General features: G+C 33.6%; 1 protein-coding gene across 2 annotated transcripts in view; it reads left to right on the forward strand.

Moving 5' to 3' along the window:
* tj (Maf family bZIP transcription factor traffic jam) overlaps positions 1 to 14,883 on the forward strand; it is a 28,616-nt gene extending 13,733 nt beyond the window's left edge. The window contains exons 3-7 of one of the 2 annotated variants that reach the window (XM_076532193.1): positions 1,567 to 2,975; positions 6,067 to 6,601; positions 7,397 to 7,731; positions 8,395 to 8,887; positions 10,378 to 14,883. In XM_076532193.1, the coding sequence (XP_076388308.1) occupies positions 2,892 to 2,975; positions 6,067 to 6,601; positions 7,397 to 7,731; positions 8,395 to 8,814 (1,374 nt within the window). In that variant the 5' untranslated portion in view covers positions 1,567 to 2,891 and the 3' untranslated portion in view covers positions 8,815 to 8,887; positions 10,378 to 14,883. The remainder of the gene's footprint in view (positions 1 to 1,566; positions 2,976 to 6,066; positions 6,602 to 7,396; positions 7,732 to 8,394; positions 8,888 to 10,377) is intronic. The other variant, XM_012281727.2, reaches the window with a different exon arrangement.
* The last annotated feature ends 5,456 nt before the right edge of the window (positions 14,884 to 20,339 follow it).

Consider the following 20,339-nt stretch of genomic DNA (forward strand, 5'->3'; position numbering starts at 1 on the left):
ATTTGATATTCATGAAGCATTTTAAAGTCGTGCCATCCGTGGAATGGGTATAGAATATAGACTGCTAAGCAGGGGTAGACTCGTAGACATTTGCGGAAACCTATTTAGATGCGAGTCCGTGATTCGCGCCGTCGCTCGTCTCAATCTTGCAGATGTTGGAACCTTTGTTCTAAAAATGAGCTAAGAAATGATAATAATAACGCGTAATTTCTACTTATTGAGAAATATTTATTGTACAATTTTTTAGCAACATCTTTGAACACATATTTATTTTACAAGCTTTAATATAAGTATAATTTTGAAACCTATATATGTGAATAATCTTATTGCACTAAATACAGTAACAGATAAAGTGTTAAATATAACTTAATAACTGACTCTTTATTCCCCATAATCATAGGAAAGTAAGTTTTAAAAATGTACATTAAATAGTGGAAAATCCATCTAAAAATATGAAATTGGTTTCTGAAATAATTTCGATTACATCTACAGAAACTTTTCTATACATACTGAAATACTTGATTCATATGTAAAATTGATTTGGTAACTAGTTTTATTTAAAAATCGATTATAAGAAGAATGTTCTTTGTAACAGTAAAGCAATTAATCCTTGCCGTAACTCTTTTCCTCTCAAGTTTCTCAATTTGAAACTTTTTAATCGTGAAAAGTTGCTCGCCAGTTCGGTGAGTCATCTTGTCGTTCCATGTTTTAACCCCCGGACGTTAAGATTTTGTTCACATCTGTTAGAAAATTTATGGATATTGTATCTTCTATTTTATATTTGAAGCAGCGTTAACATCATATTAATGAGTGGAGTTATGTTTCAAATATAGAAAAATGGTGAAATATTTATTTAATAAAATAACTTCGTCTTCAGTTACCTGAAGAGTAGCAGAATAATGATCAGAATGTAATGAAAATGAAATGAAAAACAAATGAAACAAATTATTGAATTCTTTAAATAGTTTTAAGGATGCATACTAACTAATTAAAATATATAATTATTTGTATCTTTAATATCCTGTATCAAAGTGTGTCTGACCACATACATCAATATCCACTGTGACAGTCTCCATGTTAGCATATTCACCGTCACATTATAGGTGATTGCTACATACGTAGCAAGACATGATTAATTGTATTATTGAAAGTATTACTGGTAAACAATACAACACTTAATTTACAATTTCCCATTGTTGATACATGTAATATGACTATATGACGATTTACCTATATTTTAAATAATATTAATTTCTTCTGATTCCACAAACTTTAATGGCAATTTTATACAAGAACAAAATGGCCGAAGTAAGGTATATAAGTAGATGTCATCCGTATTAAAGTTACAGTTGCTAACACAAGAGTTAATCAAGAAACTGTAACACTCATTGCGAGCAATCTACAAATTCAAATACCTGCACTTCTGAAACCGAGAAGAATCAAACTTGAATACCATTTTTCCATTCATATCCACGATTCGAGCCCACGTTCCGACTTCCGCGTTCCCTAATTCCGGTCACGCGACCGTCAGCATATTTCATCGGCATACATCATTCGGTGTTTCAGGTACGTCGGTGACGCGTCGCCCGTTGAAAATCGCACCTCCACCGGACGGCTCCATAACGGGTCACCCCAAACCCGACGATCGGCTGCAAATTAAAATCCTGAAGAAAGAAAGACGAGCCGATATGTGAACGCGGGCCACCGGTCGGAGAGCGAGAGGAGAGGCCGGTGAAAAATTATAATAATCACTTTAGAAATTAATGGTACCTTCGCGGAGGTACGAGATCCGTGCCGGGAGTGACAAGGTGGTCACCGTGGTAGGGGTAGAAAGAGGAGCGTGCAAATGGCGACTCCTTGTCGGTCCAACCAATCGCTGCACGCCCTCGAGGGTTGTGTAATGGCGGCCACGCCCACCCGTGACGTCAGCGGGTCTTGCGCGTTAAGGCACATTCCACTTACACTCGTCAGGCCAGTCACCACTTGGACGACGTATTCGACGCTGCTTACCACGCGGCGTCTTTTTCTGCTTCCTAATCGTACCGTTCGTTCCGTGCCATTTCTACTAAATATTCTATCAATCCTCTCTCTAACGGGTCCGTCCATGAATAACGGTACGTCGTTCGAATGCCACACGATCAAACATATCTTGGAAACTGATTTAACCGACTTTGCCAGGGGACTGGTTTTTGGCGGGAAATGTGATGAAAGTGACAGTGTTACCAGTGCATGGCTAACGGCACAGGGGCCCCCACACATGATTCCGGACGTGTAGTGAGTCTGGTTTACAGACAGATGGTGTTCGTGGAATAATGGTGCCATAAATTGTTCGTGTTTTGGGGGTGATTGACTATCGTTTCGAGACATAGCCTTCCCTTAACATCGTTCTAATTACACCTATTTGACATCGTTATCATCGAAGTCTATTGTAAACATAAGACATCGAAGTCTACTGTAAACAGCATATAAGGCTACTGTCGCAAGTGCCTATTCACGAGGGTTGTACACGACAAACGTAAAATTAACTTTGTAGAAGACATCGAAAAGATTAGAAGAGGTATATCATAGAGCTATATTTGAGGCGAGGGTAAAATAGTCGGTGAAACGGTGGATGAAAATCAATCCGACTCACGTGGCGTAGCATAATCGGTGTCACGTTCGCGAGAGAATCGTGAATAGGAGTGTAGGGTCGTTAGGCGGAGTCTGGAAAGGTGGTCACGACGCAACAAACGGTGACAAGTTGTCCAGGAGGTGGCGAGGGAGGCGGAGGTGGTGGAGGCGGTGGTGGAGGTGGCGGCGGCAGCGAGAAGACGCTCCCGTATGCGGCCAGAACGAACACGGTAGAGGAGGTGGAGGCGCAGGAGGTGGAGGTAGAGGTCGACGAGGTTAAGATGGAAGCCGAGGACCATCTCGCTAGGGAATACGTACAGGAGTTCGTTCTCGATCATCTCGATCCCGCCGACGTCAAACGAGAGGTTAGCTATCCGTTTTTGTTGCTTTTAATAATTTCACATTTCTCTTCTTCTCTTAACCTAATAATTTTACATTGCTTTTCCACTCTTTTCTTGCCAACTGTTTTTGCTTTCGTCGTGCAATTTTTTAAATTAATACGTTATTGCTAAAGTTTGCATTTTCTATTTAATATACTTTTTCGCGTGTCTATAATGTACATAATGCGATTGCAGTCGAATCACTTTATTATTATTGAAGTCACAATTATAATCTTTTGTTTCACGTATCTATAGTGTTGACAAATATGCAATCTTTGTAGTTTCAGATATAAATATACTGCGAACTTTGTTATTATTCAAATTATGTACATTTCTTATTTATTCTAATTTGCTCTTTTGTTTCGCGTATCTATAGTGTTGCAAATGTGCTACATAGTGTAATGTATGTATCTTGTCTAAATATGTTGCACATATTATTATTAACATGAGAAATATTTGTTTTTCTTTTTTAATAGTAAATTTTTTAAAAAATATTAGTATTTTATAAAATAATGTGAACGTTGTATGTTTGTAAGATTGTTTTCTAAATTGAAGTGACAGAATTTATTTTCATTTATTTAAAACTGTAATTTATTTGATTAAAATTATTGAAGGTGTTACAAGTGCTATTAACAACGAGAGACTTAATTTTATAAAATTGAAAGTGTGTTAAATTTAATTGTGAATCTAATCATTTATTTATTATTCGTTAAAATATTAATTAATTGACTTATAATTCATTCTTTCCATCTTATAACGATATCATTAATTTGCACAAAAAAAGCAGAATTTTCTTATTTTTTATTGTTTTATTAGATTTACAAGAATTCTCCATAAATTAAATTTGTAACGTTTACAATGATTCTTAATTACTATTAATTATTTTTATAACAGGTCAAGGTAGTCTCACTAAAAATATTTCTTTCGAACTGTTGTAACAATATTGAGAAGTGATTCATGTATATTTTTTCTTCTTCGTCACTGCAAATATTTAACAGTTGTGGAATTAAAAAGTTACATCGTTATAGTGTTACATTGTGTTATACTAAATGTTATTTGTTTACAATTCGGAAAGTATGTCCTTCGAGGAAAGAAAAATTTCGGGACAAGGTATCTTTATTGTGAAAAGTTGAATTTTGTAATGAATTAAAATTAATTGAAATGAACTCTTACGTTATATGAAACTTAAGTTTTTATCCATTTAATAAATGATAGAGAATAGTATTATCCTATTTTATATATAAAAATATTTACAGCATATTTACAAATGCTATTTATAGTAAATTAAAATTACTGCAAATTAACACTATCTTTCTAACGATGGAATCAAAAGAAACTAAAACAATATTCTCAAATTTAGAAAATAAAAGTGAAAACAAATGTGAAATCAAGATTAAATTATTTCTGCACATAATAAGGGTTAAATTTGCAATTTTTAATATTAAAAATATTTACTATATAAAACTAAATATAAAAGTATTGTTTTATTGATTTTTAAACAATTGAAAACAGGAGTAGTTTCCCTGAATGTTCAAATAGAATCTTCGTAATTGTTTTCAAAATAGATATTTCTATTTCATTTAAAACAGTGATCCATGTATTATCAGATACATATCAAAGTTTCAAATGATATTGCATCGACGTTCATTGCTCAACGAGTTCAATATTTATTTACCGTTCAGAAGTCACGTGGATGAACACGTTCCCACTTTTTTACACAAATTCACATCGTAATAATTTCAAGTTTATACAATGCAAACAGTGCACGTGACTTCATTTACACGCACGATTTCAACGTCGACAGAAATTATCAGCACGTAACAGATAGTCAACCACACGTGAATTAATTCGTCTTTTTCTCTGTTGAAAAATATCGCCAGTTATATTTTTATGGATCAACTTGTGAATGATATTCTCTTTTTCTACCACAGATTCGTTCAAATTGAATTTCGAAACTGTAACTTGTCTTGAACGTTTTAATTACAATTTAACTACTGTAAATTTGTTGTGACATTTATTGTGTTGTGTTAGCTAGTTATATCTTATGAAATATGTGTGGTATTTATATATTTTAAAAAATAATTTATAATGCGTTGTTCAGTTAAAAATTTAGATTTGTTTATTTGATGAAACATTAAGGTTTAATTATTATATTATAATCGTGTTTAATTATGTTATTGTACTATATTAATATACTACAGCAATAGTAAGAGTATCAATATACAATAGTGACATATTGTAGTAATATTTATTATATGTAGTAATTATACAAATATTTTATTTTTAATTTTCTTTAAATATTTTGTAGATACATTGATGGAAGTTTGAGAATTATATAACAGCTAAGTTATGGTTTCGAGCAGTTACTAATTGTTAATATTACAGAAATTTATCATTCCATTTTTCAAGTTCAAAAATTAATATGGATGAACTGATAATTCGCCACGCATAAACAGTGTCGTACTAATACTAATTACCCAGAATAACTAGTAAGGGTAGCGACTCTTACAAAAGATATAACTCTTGCTTAAAACATTATCACAGTCAGTTAACGAGACTTTACTGCATGTAAAATACGTGAGATAATGCAAGTAAAAATTGTATTTGTTGATTAGATATTTCGAGAATTTGGAAATAGGAAAATTTAGAAACTTGGCAACGAAAGATTTAGAAATGGGGTGGTTTATAGAAATGATCGCAAGTTTAATAGTTTGAAATTATCAGTTCGGTAATATCTGATTTCAGTGTCCTCTTAACTCTTTCAAATCACCTCAAACAAAAGTCCTATACCTTGAATAAATTTAAGAGTCCTACATAAGAGTTCTATACCTTCAATGAATACAAAAATCTTATACCTTCAATAACTACAAAAATCCTATACCCTCAATAAATACAAGAGTCCTATACCTTTAATTAATAAAAATTCTGCAACAACCAACAAATACATTCCACCACCAACCAATACACTCTACCCAACAAATATTACCACCCCCTAAAATCGTCAAACTCCGCCATACCAAAAGAATTAAATTTGAAACCCCAAAAATGAACAAACAACGTGTTTCCTTGAGTGCAGGTACGAATCAGCTCACCAATGATGGTGAACGGTAGCGTGGTGCAGCTGCCTGGACAGGTGCAAGCTCAAGGATTAGCCCTGGCGCCCTTAACGCCCCCGGCGCACGAGCTGGAGCAACCGCACCCCCTATACGGGCAGCCGCACATTCAGGTGCAGCACGGTGTGCTGGTGAAGGCACCACCGGGTACAGCATCCCATTTAACCACCCTTTCTCATCCCGGAACCCCGCCGGATACGCCACCGGTTTCGGCTTCTCCGCCGCCGTTGCAGTTGCATCGTGGCGAAAGGGATCCTCGAGAGAGGGGTCTTTTCCTGCATCTCCAACAACCCGGTTCCATCGTGCAGGACGAGATGCAACCGAGTACAGGAGGTATGGGCTGGTTGACGCAGTCCCTCAGGCAGGAACCGCTCGACCTTAGGCCTCATTGTCCTCAGGAACAAACACCGGAACCTCATCACGAGGCTTGGCCATCCACACCCACGCATCATCATTTCCAGGACCTGCAGCAACTGCAGCGTCACAGTAGACATACTGGTAAGCGGAGATTGGGATCATTATATTGCCTTTTAGACGTAAGTATTAGGGTTCGGTTGAGGTAAATTCAGGGTTGAATATTTCAAGTCTTAAAGTATGAAACCACCCTTCGATGTTCGACCCCCAAAGTGCTAACTCGAAAACGGTTACAAATTGAATATTATTGAATCTTAGAGAAAGAGAATGATTTTGGAAGTGTTAACATTAATCATACACATGTATATACATATATATTCTTTAATAATTAAGAAGGAAATTTTATCTTTTATTAGATGCACAAGTTAGGATCAATGTATTTATATATTTTTCAATTATATTTAAAATTTAAGTGGTTTATCGCCACGAGATGAACCCTGATACCGAAGGAAATGTATCTATATAAAATTAATTAAATCAAGAAACATATTCCAAGCTGTCTAAATAATTTTTGATGAGAATTGCTTGTCTCAGTCATTCACATCAGTCAGACTAAAAAAGTAAAGTAGTCTTATCTCTCTTCATACCTAGAACTCATCTTGTGGCGCGTGCAGTCATGCCACTACTATCAGAAAATAATATTGTTACCATAACAAGTATAAACTTATAAGTTCTGTTGTAGTGTTAACTTAAAAATTCAGCACTATTAATATCTTTGTCGTACGGTCAGCTTGATACGTTCTTTCAACCGTGAGGAAAAATTAGGCCTTTACCTATGGGAAACAATTAAAAGGAACAATTAGAATCCTACTCAAAATTTCACCCCAAAAAGTTTGTTCAGGGAAATGAATTCGAAGTCGACAAATATTATTGTCGCAGGTGGATACATCACGATGTCGGGTCACATAGAGTACTATGGGGGTGCGAATGCAGGTGGCGGGATGCTTCCCGCGGGCGGAAGTGGAATGTCGGGCATGGAGGACAGCATGCAGGGAATACAGATGCAACCGGGAAGACCGATGAGCGTCTGTTCAGTGAGTTCTTGCGGTGCAGGAGGACCTAGCCCTGCACATAGAACAAGCAATGCTCTGTACGGGAATTGCGGCAGCAACAACCCCCAGGAAGAACTCATGAACGACGAGTTGCTAATGTCCCTGTCTGTGCGAGAATTAAACAAACGCCTTCATGGTTGCCCGCGGGAAGAGGTGAGTCAGGTCTCTTACCTTTTTTTAACAACTTTTCGTAGGTAATGCTTTGATTCAAAAATTCTGTTGCGAGCCGTGTAGATATACTGTGCACTTTATTTGAAGAATTGAAAATAGGCATTCTTTTTTGTAAATGTTTGTCATGTGAAACAAATGTTGTTCTATTTTGTTGGTACAAGTTTATAAAAATTCTTATTGAAAATTTTTTTAAAGAGTGTCAAAATTAAATTTATAAGAGGAACTGTTTATTATGATACATTGATAGAATGTATCAAACTTGTTTCTTGTAAGAACTGTAACAATTGTCATAACATTTTCATCTATATTTACTGACACTAGCTTTCATGTAAGTACCTCTGTTATATGAACAACATTTCATAGTCAAAATGCAAATTTTTCTGAAAATTACACAAAGTGTCTATATTGTCACTCTTCAATTTTGTTCCCTTCATACTATGGACGCAATATTTAGAATATATTCTTATCGAAGATGATTTACATCCAAGAAACTTGAAACTAGAAATATCATGATATAAAGGTTTTAGCTTGGTGATTAAACAATTTATCAATTAATACAAAAGAGAGCAACAAACTGCATAAATTACACAACAAATGTACGCTAAATTTGGCGTCAATTCGATTCCATAAAATGGATCTTGTTGTTTTGCGAAGGTCGTGCGTCTGAAGCAGAAGCGACGGACCTTGAAGAACCGCGGCTACGCTCAGAATTGTCGTAGCAAGCGTTTACAACAACGTCACGACCTCGAGACGACGAATCGGAACCTGCAGAACGAACTTCAGCGAGTGAAGATAGAGCTGGCGAGGGTCCAGCAGGAACGTGATCTCTATAAACAACGCTGCGAGATTCTGAGAACGCGACAGAACCATAATCATAATCACAGTCACAACCATCATCAGCAACAGGCGTCGCAGCAGCAACAGTCGCAACAGCAACAGCATCAGACGCAGAATCAACCACAACAGCAGCCGCAGCAGCAGCAGCAACAGCAACCGCAGCAACAGCAGCAACAACAGCAGCCGCCTCAACAACAACATCAACCAGCGCCTGCTAGTCCTGAAGTTTATCTGTGACATCGACAGCGCCGAGGAGGCGCTTGTTGGACCTGAAGAGACATCCGTCGTGTGATCGTGAGATTCTCAAGTGGTGAGTGATTATTTTTCTTTATTACTATGTAAAGTAGGTTTTTGTAGAATGTGTCTCAATTGCGGAAAGATAGCGCGATTATTAAATTAAATTATTAATTAAATTGTACTGATGAATGATTGTCATATACCAGTACTTGTTGACTTAAATAATATATTTATATATTTAATTCAGATAAATAATATATTTTGTCTTTTGGTTGGTACTGTGAAAGTTCAAAGTTGCATTTTTGCTTGAAATTGAAGAATTACAATAAGGACTATGATAACGCTAGGTTTGATCGTAAGGACTTAAAGTAATTATTCAAAGAAATAATAGAAGAAAGATTTCGAGTAAAGTCAGTGTTGTATATTAACAATTTGATAGATTTCGCTGAGAAGGTTATTATTTGTATTAGAAGTATGATGACAATTTATGCTATGATATACGACTATGCGTATAGTTGAATCGTCGTACTAAGATTTTATGGTGTTCCGTCGCTCATGGTTTTGTTTATTTCTGTCAAGAAAGTGAATGAGATTAAACTTGTCGTTTAGATTTTCCATCGGATCAAGTTGTAATCCCGCGCAAATCCTTGCATCGTAATGAAAATCCTTTAGCCTTTGCGTTTGTGATTGTTGTTTGCTGTACACTCGGGTGAAACGTAGGCTTCCTAGAAGGACAATGTCGTTTTTACTAAACGTATGTTGTTTGGACTAATTTTTTAAATTCTCAAGTTTTATATTTCTAAATTTTGAAATTTTCAGGTCTTCAAATTTTTGAATTTCTAGACTTTCATATTTTCAAATGTCTAAATTTCTAAATTCACGTGTTCTCATTTTTCCAACCCTTAAATTCCCAAATTCCTAAATTTCAAAGTCTCTAAATTTCCAGATTCTCAAATTCCCCAAATTACCTAAATTTCTCAATCTTCCAAATTTCCAAAATTTCAAAGACTCCAACTTTCTAAATTCACGCGTTCTTAGTTCCCCAACTCTTAAATTCCCAAATTTCGAAATTTCGAAATCTCTAAATTTCCAGATTCTCAAATTCCCCAAATTACCTAAATTTCTCAATCCTCCAAATTTCCAAAATTTCAAAGACTCCAACTCTCTAAATTCACATATCCTTAAATTTCCAACCCTTAAATTCTCAAATTTCTAAATCCCCCACACCTCAAAAAAAACTCAAAAATCCTTAAATTTACAAATCCCAGAATTCCTAAATCTTGAAATCCTCAACTACCCAAATTCGAAAAGATCTAAATTCGAAAATTGCCCAACTAACAATCAACAAATAACGAAAGTCAATTTTCCTGCGCCGCCATTTTCTCTGAGGAAGCCTACGATGCTCGCCATATTCCGACTCTTTCGCTTTTGACTTATCAAAATTTACCTAAAATCGAAGTTGAAATACCTGTACAAAATTCTAATAAACAAATGGGATTATTTCTTAATGTTTGAAGAAGAAATCCGTAACGATATTTTTTTCTTTAAAAATTTTGTTCACAGTGACCCTTGGCCGTGGGTTGAATAGACCAGGCAGGCAACCCAGTATTCCTTCGAGATGCAGTTTTTCAATCGAGACTAAAGTCTTTAAGCACATCTTTAAGCCGGTCTACGTGTATATATATCAATCGGTTCACCTTCTCTTTATTTCCATAGCTTTGTTAAGCCACGGTGAGAGCCTTGACTGTTAAACTGACTTTGTAAATCGCGTACGGATTCTACCAAGCGCAATTAAGGTATCATTAGATTAAAGGTAATTAGTTTGATTCGCATAGGTAATATAAATATATGCTCGTGGTAGACTGAACGTCTTTACCTGTACCAAATATGAAAAACCAAAAAAAAAAAGAAGTGAAATAATAAATGAGGAAGAAGATGAAGAAAAATCGTACTTTGTCGTAGCGCAAAATAAAGATACAAGGATGATGCTTGTTCGTCGGAGAATCTAGCGTTAAGGAGCTCATCCTGTTTGTTATTTAATTTTTAGACAAATCATTTCTATTCGAGAACGATCGATTTGGATAGCTTTTTAGTGGCGTTTCTGGTACTTTTTGAAAGATTGGTTTAATGCTAGAGGGGTGCTATTTGATTTTTAATTTTTATTACATTTCTTGTAGCCAATTATTTAACTTCGGAAGTTAGTTACTTTAACTACTCTGAAATTTTTACAATTTGTGATTATATTTTTCAATCTTTGATAAATCTAAAATCTTCGAATTTTTGTATATGTTGCAATTTTTGTATGTGTTGTTATCATGTGTTCGTACATATGTTCATACGTTCGTACATATGTTTATATGTTTTCGAATGTTGCAATGATAAAAAGGTATCATAAGGGTAAATGTCCAACTAAAGTTTGCACTCGCTCAATCGGCAATATAACGAGATGCAACTACATCAACCATAAAATACGTCTTATCAAATATAAAATAGAACATAAAATTTTTAAAATTGAATCTGTCACAAAAATGTATAGCTATAAATATGATAAACAATTAAAAATATGAGTCATCAGTATAAAATTATTTAACACTAATTATTAACAATATTTAGTTTTCAAGAGAAGTGTAAATAAAAGTTGAAACTTGTGAATTAAAAAATGCTATCCATCTTGATCGTTCTATCATTTTATTTTCGTTTATTAATTTTTTATATATAGTTAACGTGCGTGGAGAGTAGCATGTTCGAAGTTATTATGCATCGCAACGATACCGAACGTACATTTTATCAATAGAAGAAAACCCTAATGGAAATTCGTTCGGAATACTTTCGAGCGAATGTCTATAGAAATCTTCCGGAAATTGGCCAAATTTTTTTGGCCACGATTCGTCGGTTAATGGACGATACGAATATCATGTTTATTGTGTGTCTCTCGCGATCGATATAGCGAAGCCACGGGTACATTTGCGAACGACCATAATTTTGTTTCAATTTTAATTTTGTAGCAGAAATATATTAGATTTATAAATTTGGATCTGATGAATTTGATTAGTAAGTTGAATTTAGTGAATTTAATTATCAACTTGAATCTGATGAATTTTATTATCAACTTGAATCTGATGAATTTTATTACCAACTTGAATCTGATGAATTGAATCATCAGTTTGAATTTGATTTATTTTATTGCCAACTTGAATCCGATGAATTTTATTACCAACTTGAATCTGATGAATTTTATTACCAACTTGAACATGAAGAATTTTAATACTAACTTGAATCTGCTTAATTTTATTACCAACTTGAACTTGAAGAATTTTATTATCAACTTGAATCTCTTGAATTTTATTACTAACTTGAATCAAGTAAAGTTAAATATCAGCTTGAATCTATTAAATGTAATTACCGACTTGAGAGTCACGTTTATTCGTTGGCTGCTTCTTATTTGGCTACCTCATAGTTTCTCATCTTTTCACATCTTTTCTAGTATAATATTTTAAAGGTCTCATTGCTCTTAAACTTTCATATAAAAATAACTCAAAGCGTAAATAATAATTGTTCCAGTTTTCTTATAATTTTATCAATTTACCAATGAATCATTTCTTAATAAATCAGTCATCACATAATTATGTAATGTTTGAAACAGCTTCCAAAGTTAAAAATAAAAAATTTCAAAACTAATAGAATAATGAAAATTGCAAATTCTAAAATTCAAAGTTGAGTGTTAAAAATGCAAGTTTTTAAAATTAAAAAGAAGAGTTCAATCGTTCGAATGTACTCGTGGCCTAAAGTCGAGTTTGTATTACTAAAAATATTGCATTGGATATAGAATTCATTTCAGTATTCCTACATTACACAAATTTTAAAATGAGATTTAATGTGGAAGATGTTTTACTTTAAAAATATAAGCACTTGTGAAATCAAAAAGAGTGACATTTTAAAAATAATAGATAAGGTGCAATCAAAAGTGAATTTTTATTAATGTAGACTTGACTTTAGACATTTGATCCGTTTCGACATTTCGCGGTGCGAAATTCGAATCGCGTTTCAGGAATTAATTAACGGGGTCCGCTTCTTTCATCTACGAGTGTGTACAGTCGTGTAAACTCGGGTGCTACGTGGGCTTCTTTTAGTTGAGGGTAAAGGGAGGAGCTTGCCATTTGTTTTCGATTTTTGGAAAAATTAGAAAAGGTTTGACGTAGGTGCTAAACACGAAACTAACACATTGTGACACGAGGCAATATAACACGAGAAGTGCAAAACTATTATAAGTACGATATGAAGTTAATGCAACGCAAGGCTATATAACGCGAGAGTAATACAACACAATACACAATAACACGAAACTGATATATCGCGAGGCTATTACAATATGAAATTAATTCAATACAAAAATAACACAACATAAAACTAATATAATAGAAAGCTAGACGACACATGGAAATATAACTTGAAATTAATACAACGCAAGGCTATACAACACGTGGTTATATAACGCGAGACTAACACAACACAAAACTATACAACATAAAACTAATACGACACGAAATTAGTACAATACAAGACATATCACTCATTTATTATAACGATGACATAACTCAAAATTAACAGCTTTTGTCATTAATATAAAATGAATGATTCTTGCACCTTTTATCAGTAAATTTCTAAAACTAGGTTTTTAAAAATGTGTATGTGAGGAGAATTGTTTCTGTACAATATCTGAACATTGTTATAGTGCCTCAAAACATTTCAACGTGCACTTGCATTAATTTAACTAATACAACTAACATAACGTTTAGTTGTATTAATTTAACTAATGCAACTAATACAACATGAAATTGTATTAATTTAACTAATACAACTACTACAACATGCAGTTGTATTAATTTAACTAATACAACTACTACAACATATAGCTGTATTAATTTAACTAATACAACTAACATAACGTATAGTTGTATTAATTTAACTAATGCAACTAATACAACATACAGTTGTATTAATTTAACTAATACAACTACTACAACATATAGCTATATTAATTTAACTAATACAACTACTACAACATATAGCTGTATTAATTTAACTAATACAACTACTACAACATATAGTTGTATTAATTTAACTAATACAACTAATACAACATACAGTTGTATTAATTTAACTAATGCAATTAGTTGTATTAATTTAACACAACTAACAAAACGCGTAACGATACGTCATCAAGGTATACAACACCATATTACACAAAATGGCGATATAACGCGAGGTTAGACAGTAGAAGGCCATCAAATTTTACCAAACAATTCCACAAGTAAAAAAGCAAATACGAAGCATAGGTTTAGCTCCTTCCTTTAGATTCCCCTGAATCGAAAGTAGCCTAAATACACGATTATGCTTGTAAAAGGGTGAGAATGTCTGTTTCGTGAGGTTGAGCGACGAAGGACGCGAGACCCGATGGATCTCAGATATGCATAAAAAAAAGAAAACCGTGTCGGTACATTTTCGTACTAACACGACAGTGATATCGTTTTAGTACTTATGGCACAAAATGATCTGTATACGGTAGGTCTGTAAATTATTGGCCAAGTTTTAGATTTCATTTTTAGGGGATGTCCAGACAGAATGGGGTTGCGTTATTATACTTTGCGTTGAACAGTGGCGTACATTTTGTGACGACAATTTCTGGTGCTTGTAGAAGAATAATTTTTAATAACGCTATTATTTATGATAAATTATTTGTAAGGAATAAGGTTATAAAAAGAGACTATGTCGAGATACATGTTTTTAAGTTTTCATGAATTTTAGTTAGGTTTTAATTGATTTTAATTAGAGGTTGAAAACGATGTTCATAGAAGATTGTTTTAATGCAAAAATTACGCCACTGTATTTTTGGATGATATATGATTATTGTTTTATCGTGTTGGATTACGTTGGGTCGTTTCTGTCGACTGCGATGTTTCTGATTCGACTTAAGAATGTTTTAATTCCCGTTACATCGTCTCATGTGTACATAAAATAATTATTATACTTCTTATTATAAATAAATGTCGATATCGGCAGTTTCAGATACACGAAGCAGTATTTTTCACCCGAGTGTTCCCGCAGCTCTCCCTTCCTTTATAATAACGAAAACATTTTTAGTTACATAAATTTTTAAAATTAAAATTTTACTAAGTAGTTCAGGTGAATTATACAAATGTTACATGAAATATTTCAGTACCTTTCTTGGTTAAAATTTGTTTAATTTGAGATATCTAAATTATTGAAACAATCATGTGAATTTTAAAATATTTGGTTGACAAATGCTTAAATATATGTATATTTAAATATTTTAAAATAAGAGTTTTTAATTTTGAATATATAAAGTGTCCAAATATCCAGGTATCTAAATACCAAAATATTTAAGAACTTTCGAATATAAAAATACAAAAGTTCACAAATCTAAAGTACTAAAATATCTACATTTGTCATATACCTATTTATTTAATTTTATATATATTATAAATTTCCTAACTTTGCTGTACTGTACTTAACTATGTAATCAATTAACAATGCTCATTTAATTAAACTACCTAAGAAGTTGAAATACTTCGATTAAATAGTAATAACTCATCACGGTTTCAATTCGATCAAAAATAAATTTGAGGTTAAGTCTCGAGTGACCCAGCGTCCGACGGTTAAATGAACACCGTCGTTGATTAATACCGAAATATAGGCATAAAAGGGTAGAAACTTTTAATTAAACCAAACGAGATTACGAAAAAGAAAAGAAAAATACTTTGAAACGTAAAATTCTGGTTAGCAGTAGTCCGCATTTCGCGTGATTCTAGGTGTAACGTGCAAGTTCAGCATTTTATTTGAGAGCCAGACATTGGATATGGAATCCACTTCATTTCTTTTTTTATGCACCAACAAACTTCTTTGTCTCTGTCTTTGTCATTTAACCTCATGGTAACTTCGGACAAGAAATATTTGCTACACGTGCAACTAACGGAGTTTCGAATTTCGATGAACTCGAGTCGCTGCAACCTTGTTGTAGCAATTCGATACGACTCAAAACTTCATTTTTCATTCTTTCGTATCGCCATGGAAACCGTCTTTATTTTTCCTGCTTGATATTTTGTAAATTTGAACGGAGATAAAGAAACTTCATTTTTTTCATTTATTTCTTTAATGAAGTTGCACGTTTCATTCTTTTTGAATGGAATTTTCATTCTCTTTTTGTTTGTTCTTTTTGAATGAAGCGAAAGATGTCATTCATCTTAAATTCATGCTTTTTAATGAAATAAAAGGTCTCAGTTTTTTTTAATTCATTTTGAATTGACTAAACAAGTTTGTTTTATTTTATTCATTTAATAGTATGAAATATAAAAAATTAAAGGATACAGTTTTGTCATAGTACAAACAGTTTGTGTTTAATATGGTACATAATAAATATGTAATTTATTAGAAATATACATGAAACATCAACATTTTATTTCTGTTTAATATTCTGAAAAATTAGAATAATTTTACAAGTAGTTAGAGTGTTTCTTCAGTATGCCATTTTGTTTGACAGCAAACATGATGTCAGACCTGGAACGCAATAAAAATTACATTTTTATATTAGTAATAATAGTGTACATATAAACTACAGAATTTTAGCTAAAAAACATACATATTTCATTTAAATATAAAAATTATCCTTGAATTTTTAAATCATACTAAATATCTTATGAAAAGAACTCATCAATTAGGAAATACAAACTATAAAATATTGAACTAAAAATTTTTTAAAACAACAATATCCATATAGAAACTCATAAAATTAACGAGTAAAATCTTCTAATAAAAAATATTTATATATCATTTTTTTTTATAAATATAACTTACTTGTCTTTAAAAGTGCTGTATCTTTCAAACCTTGAAAAATCATGTACCTCAAAAAATCATAATTAAAGTAAACTTTAATTACTTCAAATTAAAAAAAAAAGATTTTAAACAAAAATAATTAAAAATCCACTAATATTTAGCATAAAATATAACGAAAAAGAGGGGAAAGGAAAGTTTGCAATTTAAACGTAAGATTCCTTTATCGCGAACATTTGGCTGGCTTCTAGGCAGGAAAACGCGAAACATTGGCACGCGTTTTCATGAACGAACAACGGCCCCGTCGTTCTCGCTTCCCTCACTTTATTTGCAACGGCGTTTCTGCTGACGCCGCTGCTCGACGATGAATCCATCGAGATGGAACGTCGGTAAACAAAACGTTCACCTCTTTCGGTGAAACCCGCAGCTAGCTTGACGTGGAACAGAACGGTTCATAAGACCATGCACGATGAGCATAGGTACATGTCTATGTGTATACGCGTGTATGAATACACGTACACCCATCAAGATTGCAAACGCGAATAAATTCTGTTCGCAATTATAACATCGACGAAATTTGGCAAAATTCACGGAATATTTTATTTGGAAGTTAATTGGTCGTTAATTGTGGTGTAATTTTTTAGGTGGTTATTGCAAATTTAAATTTTTTATTGGATGTTTTTAGTTGGATGTTTATTTTTGTTAGTAATGTTCAATTTTGTTGAAATTTGGGAGTTGGGGAGTTGAAAATGTGGGGGTTGCAAATTTGGGAAGTTGAAAATGCGGGGGTTGCAAATTTGGGAAGTTGAAAATGCGGGAGTTGCAAATTTGGGAAGTTGAGAATAGAAAAATTTGAAAATTTGGAGAGCTTGTAATTTGGAAACTTAAGAATTTGAGAATTTGGGGATTTGGGGATTTGGGGATTTGGGGATTTGGAAATTTGAGAATTTGGGGATTTGGAAATTTAGCAATTTGGGGATTTGGAAATTTGAGAATTTGAGGATTTGGAAATTAGAAAATTTGAGGATTTGGAAATTTGAGAATTTGGAAATTTGGGGATTTGGAAATTTGATAATTTGGGGATTTGGAAATTTGAGAATTTGGGGATTTGGAAATTGGAAAATTTGAGGATTTGGAAATTTGGGGATTTGGAAATTTGATAATTTGGGGATTTGGAAATTAGAAAATTTGAGGATTTGGAAATTTGAGAATTTGGAAATTTGGGGATTTGGAAATTTTATAATTTGGGGATTTGGAAATTAGAAAATTTGAGAATTCGGAAATTTGATAATTTGGGGATTTGGAAATTAGAAAATTTGAGGATTTGGAAATTTGGGGATTTGGAAATTTGATAATTTGGGGATTTGGAAATTAGAAAATTTGAGGATTTGGAAATTTGAGAATTTGGAAATTTGGGGATTTGGAAATTTGATAATTTGGGGATTTGGAAATTAGAAAATTTGAGAATTCGCAAATTTGATAATTTGGGGATTTGGAAATTAGAAAATTTGAGGATTTGGAAATTTGATAATTTGGGGATTTGAAAATTTGAGAATTTGGAAATTTGGGGATTTGGAAATTTGATAATTTGGGGATTTGGAAATTTGGAGATTTGACAATTTCGAAATTTGAGTGTCTGAATTACGTAATTTATAAATTTAAAAATTCAGAAAATTCCACTAAAATATATCTCTCTTACTTCAAAAAAATTCCCCCCCCCCCCACAAAAATGGCGCAAAAAATAATTCTCTCGTCCCATCATCAAACCTCTCTCTAATACACGTAAAAAGTCTGTCGTGTATTAAATGTCTCGTGTATAATCCGTGTATCCAAATGCGTGAAAAGCCATTATTGACGTATGGAATTATCGGTACAAAAGTTACACGCTTAGAAGCGCGAAAAGTCAACGGCATTTTCAACGGCTGTCAAGCGGGAAGGTGGATAAAGTTCTAACGAGGATTTAACTAACTTGTCCGCAGGGGTCGCTTGACAATGGGCTTGTCTTCGACCCTCGCCGACCCTCTGAACAGACGTCGCTCGTCACACTGACAGATTGACTGATCGTTGTTTCCAGCAGGTTCGTCTCGTTCCTACTAGTTCTCTTCTCATTGTTAACGTTGAAACACTCGTAACAACGCTTTAACACGTTTAGGAGGCAATTGAGGGCTATGGGTGTGATTGAAACTTAGACATATTGCATACAAATAAAAAAACCACTATAGGCACTTTTGTACTTATTTAACACTTTTAAGGAGAAATAGAAGGTTGTAGGTGTGATTGAAACCGAAACACATTTTATACATATGAAGAAACACCATATGTGGAACTTTTGTACATGCTTCTATCATAACTTCTTAACAAACCTTCAACCCTTTAATAATCCTTCAACTCTTTAATAAATCCACCTTTAATAACACCTACTATTTACCTCGTATATGTCCACAGAATATCTTTATCCAAAAAGTTCGTTTACCTATGAATTAAATATTTACTAGGAAATAATTTGAAATGTTGGTAAAATGAACGTTGCACCCTTATTGACAAACCGGATACAAAAGGTAGGTGAACGAGATGCACGTACAGGATACCTACGAAGAGGACAGATCGAACGGGCAACGTCTACGTCACAGAATAAGGGGGTGTTACAGAGGAAAGCCGCACAAGGGGTGACGGCAGCAGATAGAGATAGGCCACGATGTCGGCGTGACTTGACAATAAAGCTCGTCTCACCTCTATCCCGTTCCACAGACTTCTTTTTGGTCCCTCTCACGACTTGTCCTTCGCACACGATAACCCCTCTCGCACTCGGTTCCATCCGCTTCATCCGATACACCCTTAACACCTATGAGGCTCGTTCGCCATTGACTACTTTAGCTATCGCTTGCCAACTGGCTGGATGCACCAAAGGGGTTCATAATGCATCCGCGACTGTTATAAAACGCGAAACTCGAGCCGCTTCAGCTTCTTATCGCTTCTTCAAAAACGGTGCCAGATACACGTGTCGCTGCTGACACGCGTTTGATGTAGCGAACAAGGGATGTATTTGCAAACTTCTTTTAACATAGGTTTAGCAAGGTTTGGAGGTAGAAAATTATCACTTTGAATTTAGTGCTAGAAGTTGAGCTAATCGTCAAAATGCAATGAGGTAATTTAGAGAGCAGTAAAGTTCTAGCTTTGGACCAATAGCCTAGTCAAAATTACCTTAATTTATGGTGCTTTAAATCGAATTATGTTCTTGATATTCTGAAAATTAGACTTTTAGCTATTTCCCTAGATGTCCCAAAAAATTTAAGTGTCTAATTTTGCATAAAGCGTTGTTATTTAGGTTTGGGTCACATCGTGATTCAAGAACACTACCTCGGTGGTCTACTTTGGCAGTTCTTTGAGGAAAAAGAGTTTCAAGGATTTTATAAAATGTCAAAGGGAAGTCCTCGAGTTTTGTTTGAAGTCGAAGTTGTAGTCGATATTCTTAACAGCTGTTAACACATTTATTGAGAGACTGAAAATGGACATTAACTTGACACGAACTGTTATTGAACAAATACTAATAGTTAATTTTTTAAATCGAAGGTTTTTCTACTTATTTCATCTTAACAATTCTCCCATTAATAAGTAGTTAGCTTCAGCATTTTAAAATTACAAAAGTAGGATAAATGAATTATTAAAGTTTTAGTCTC

This window comes from Megachile rotundata, chromosome 5 (genome assembly GCF_050947335.1).
Source record: "Megachile rotundata isolate GNS110a chromosome 5, iyMegRotu1, whole genome shotgun sequence".
In the NCBI taxonomy this organism is placed as follows: Eukaryota; Metazoa; Arthropoda; class Insecta; order Hymenoptera; family Megachilidae; genus Megachile; species Megachile rotundata.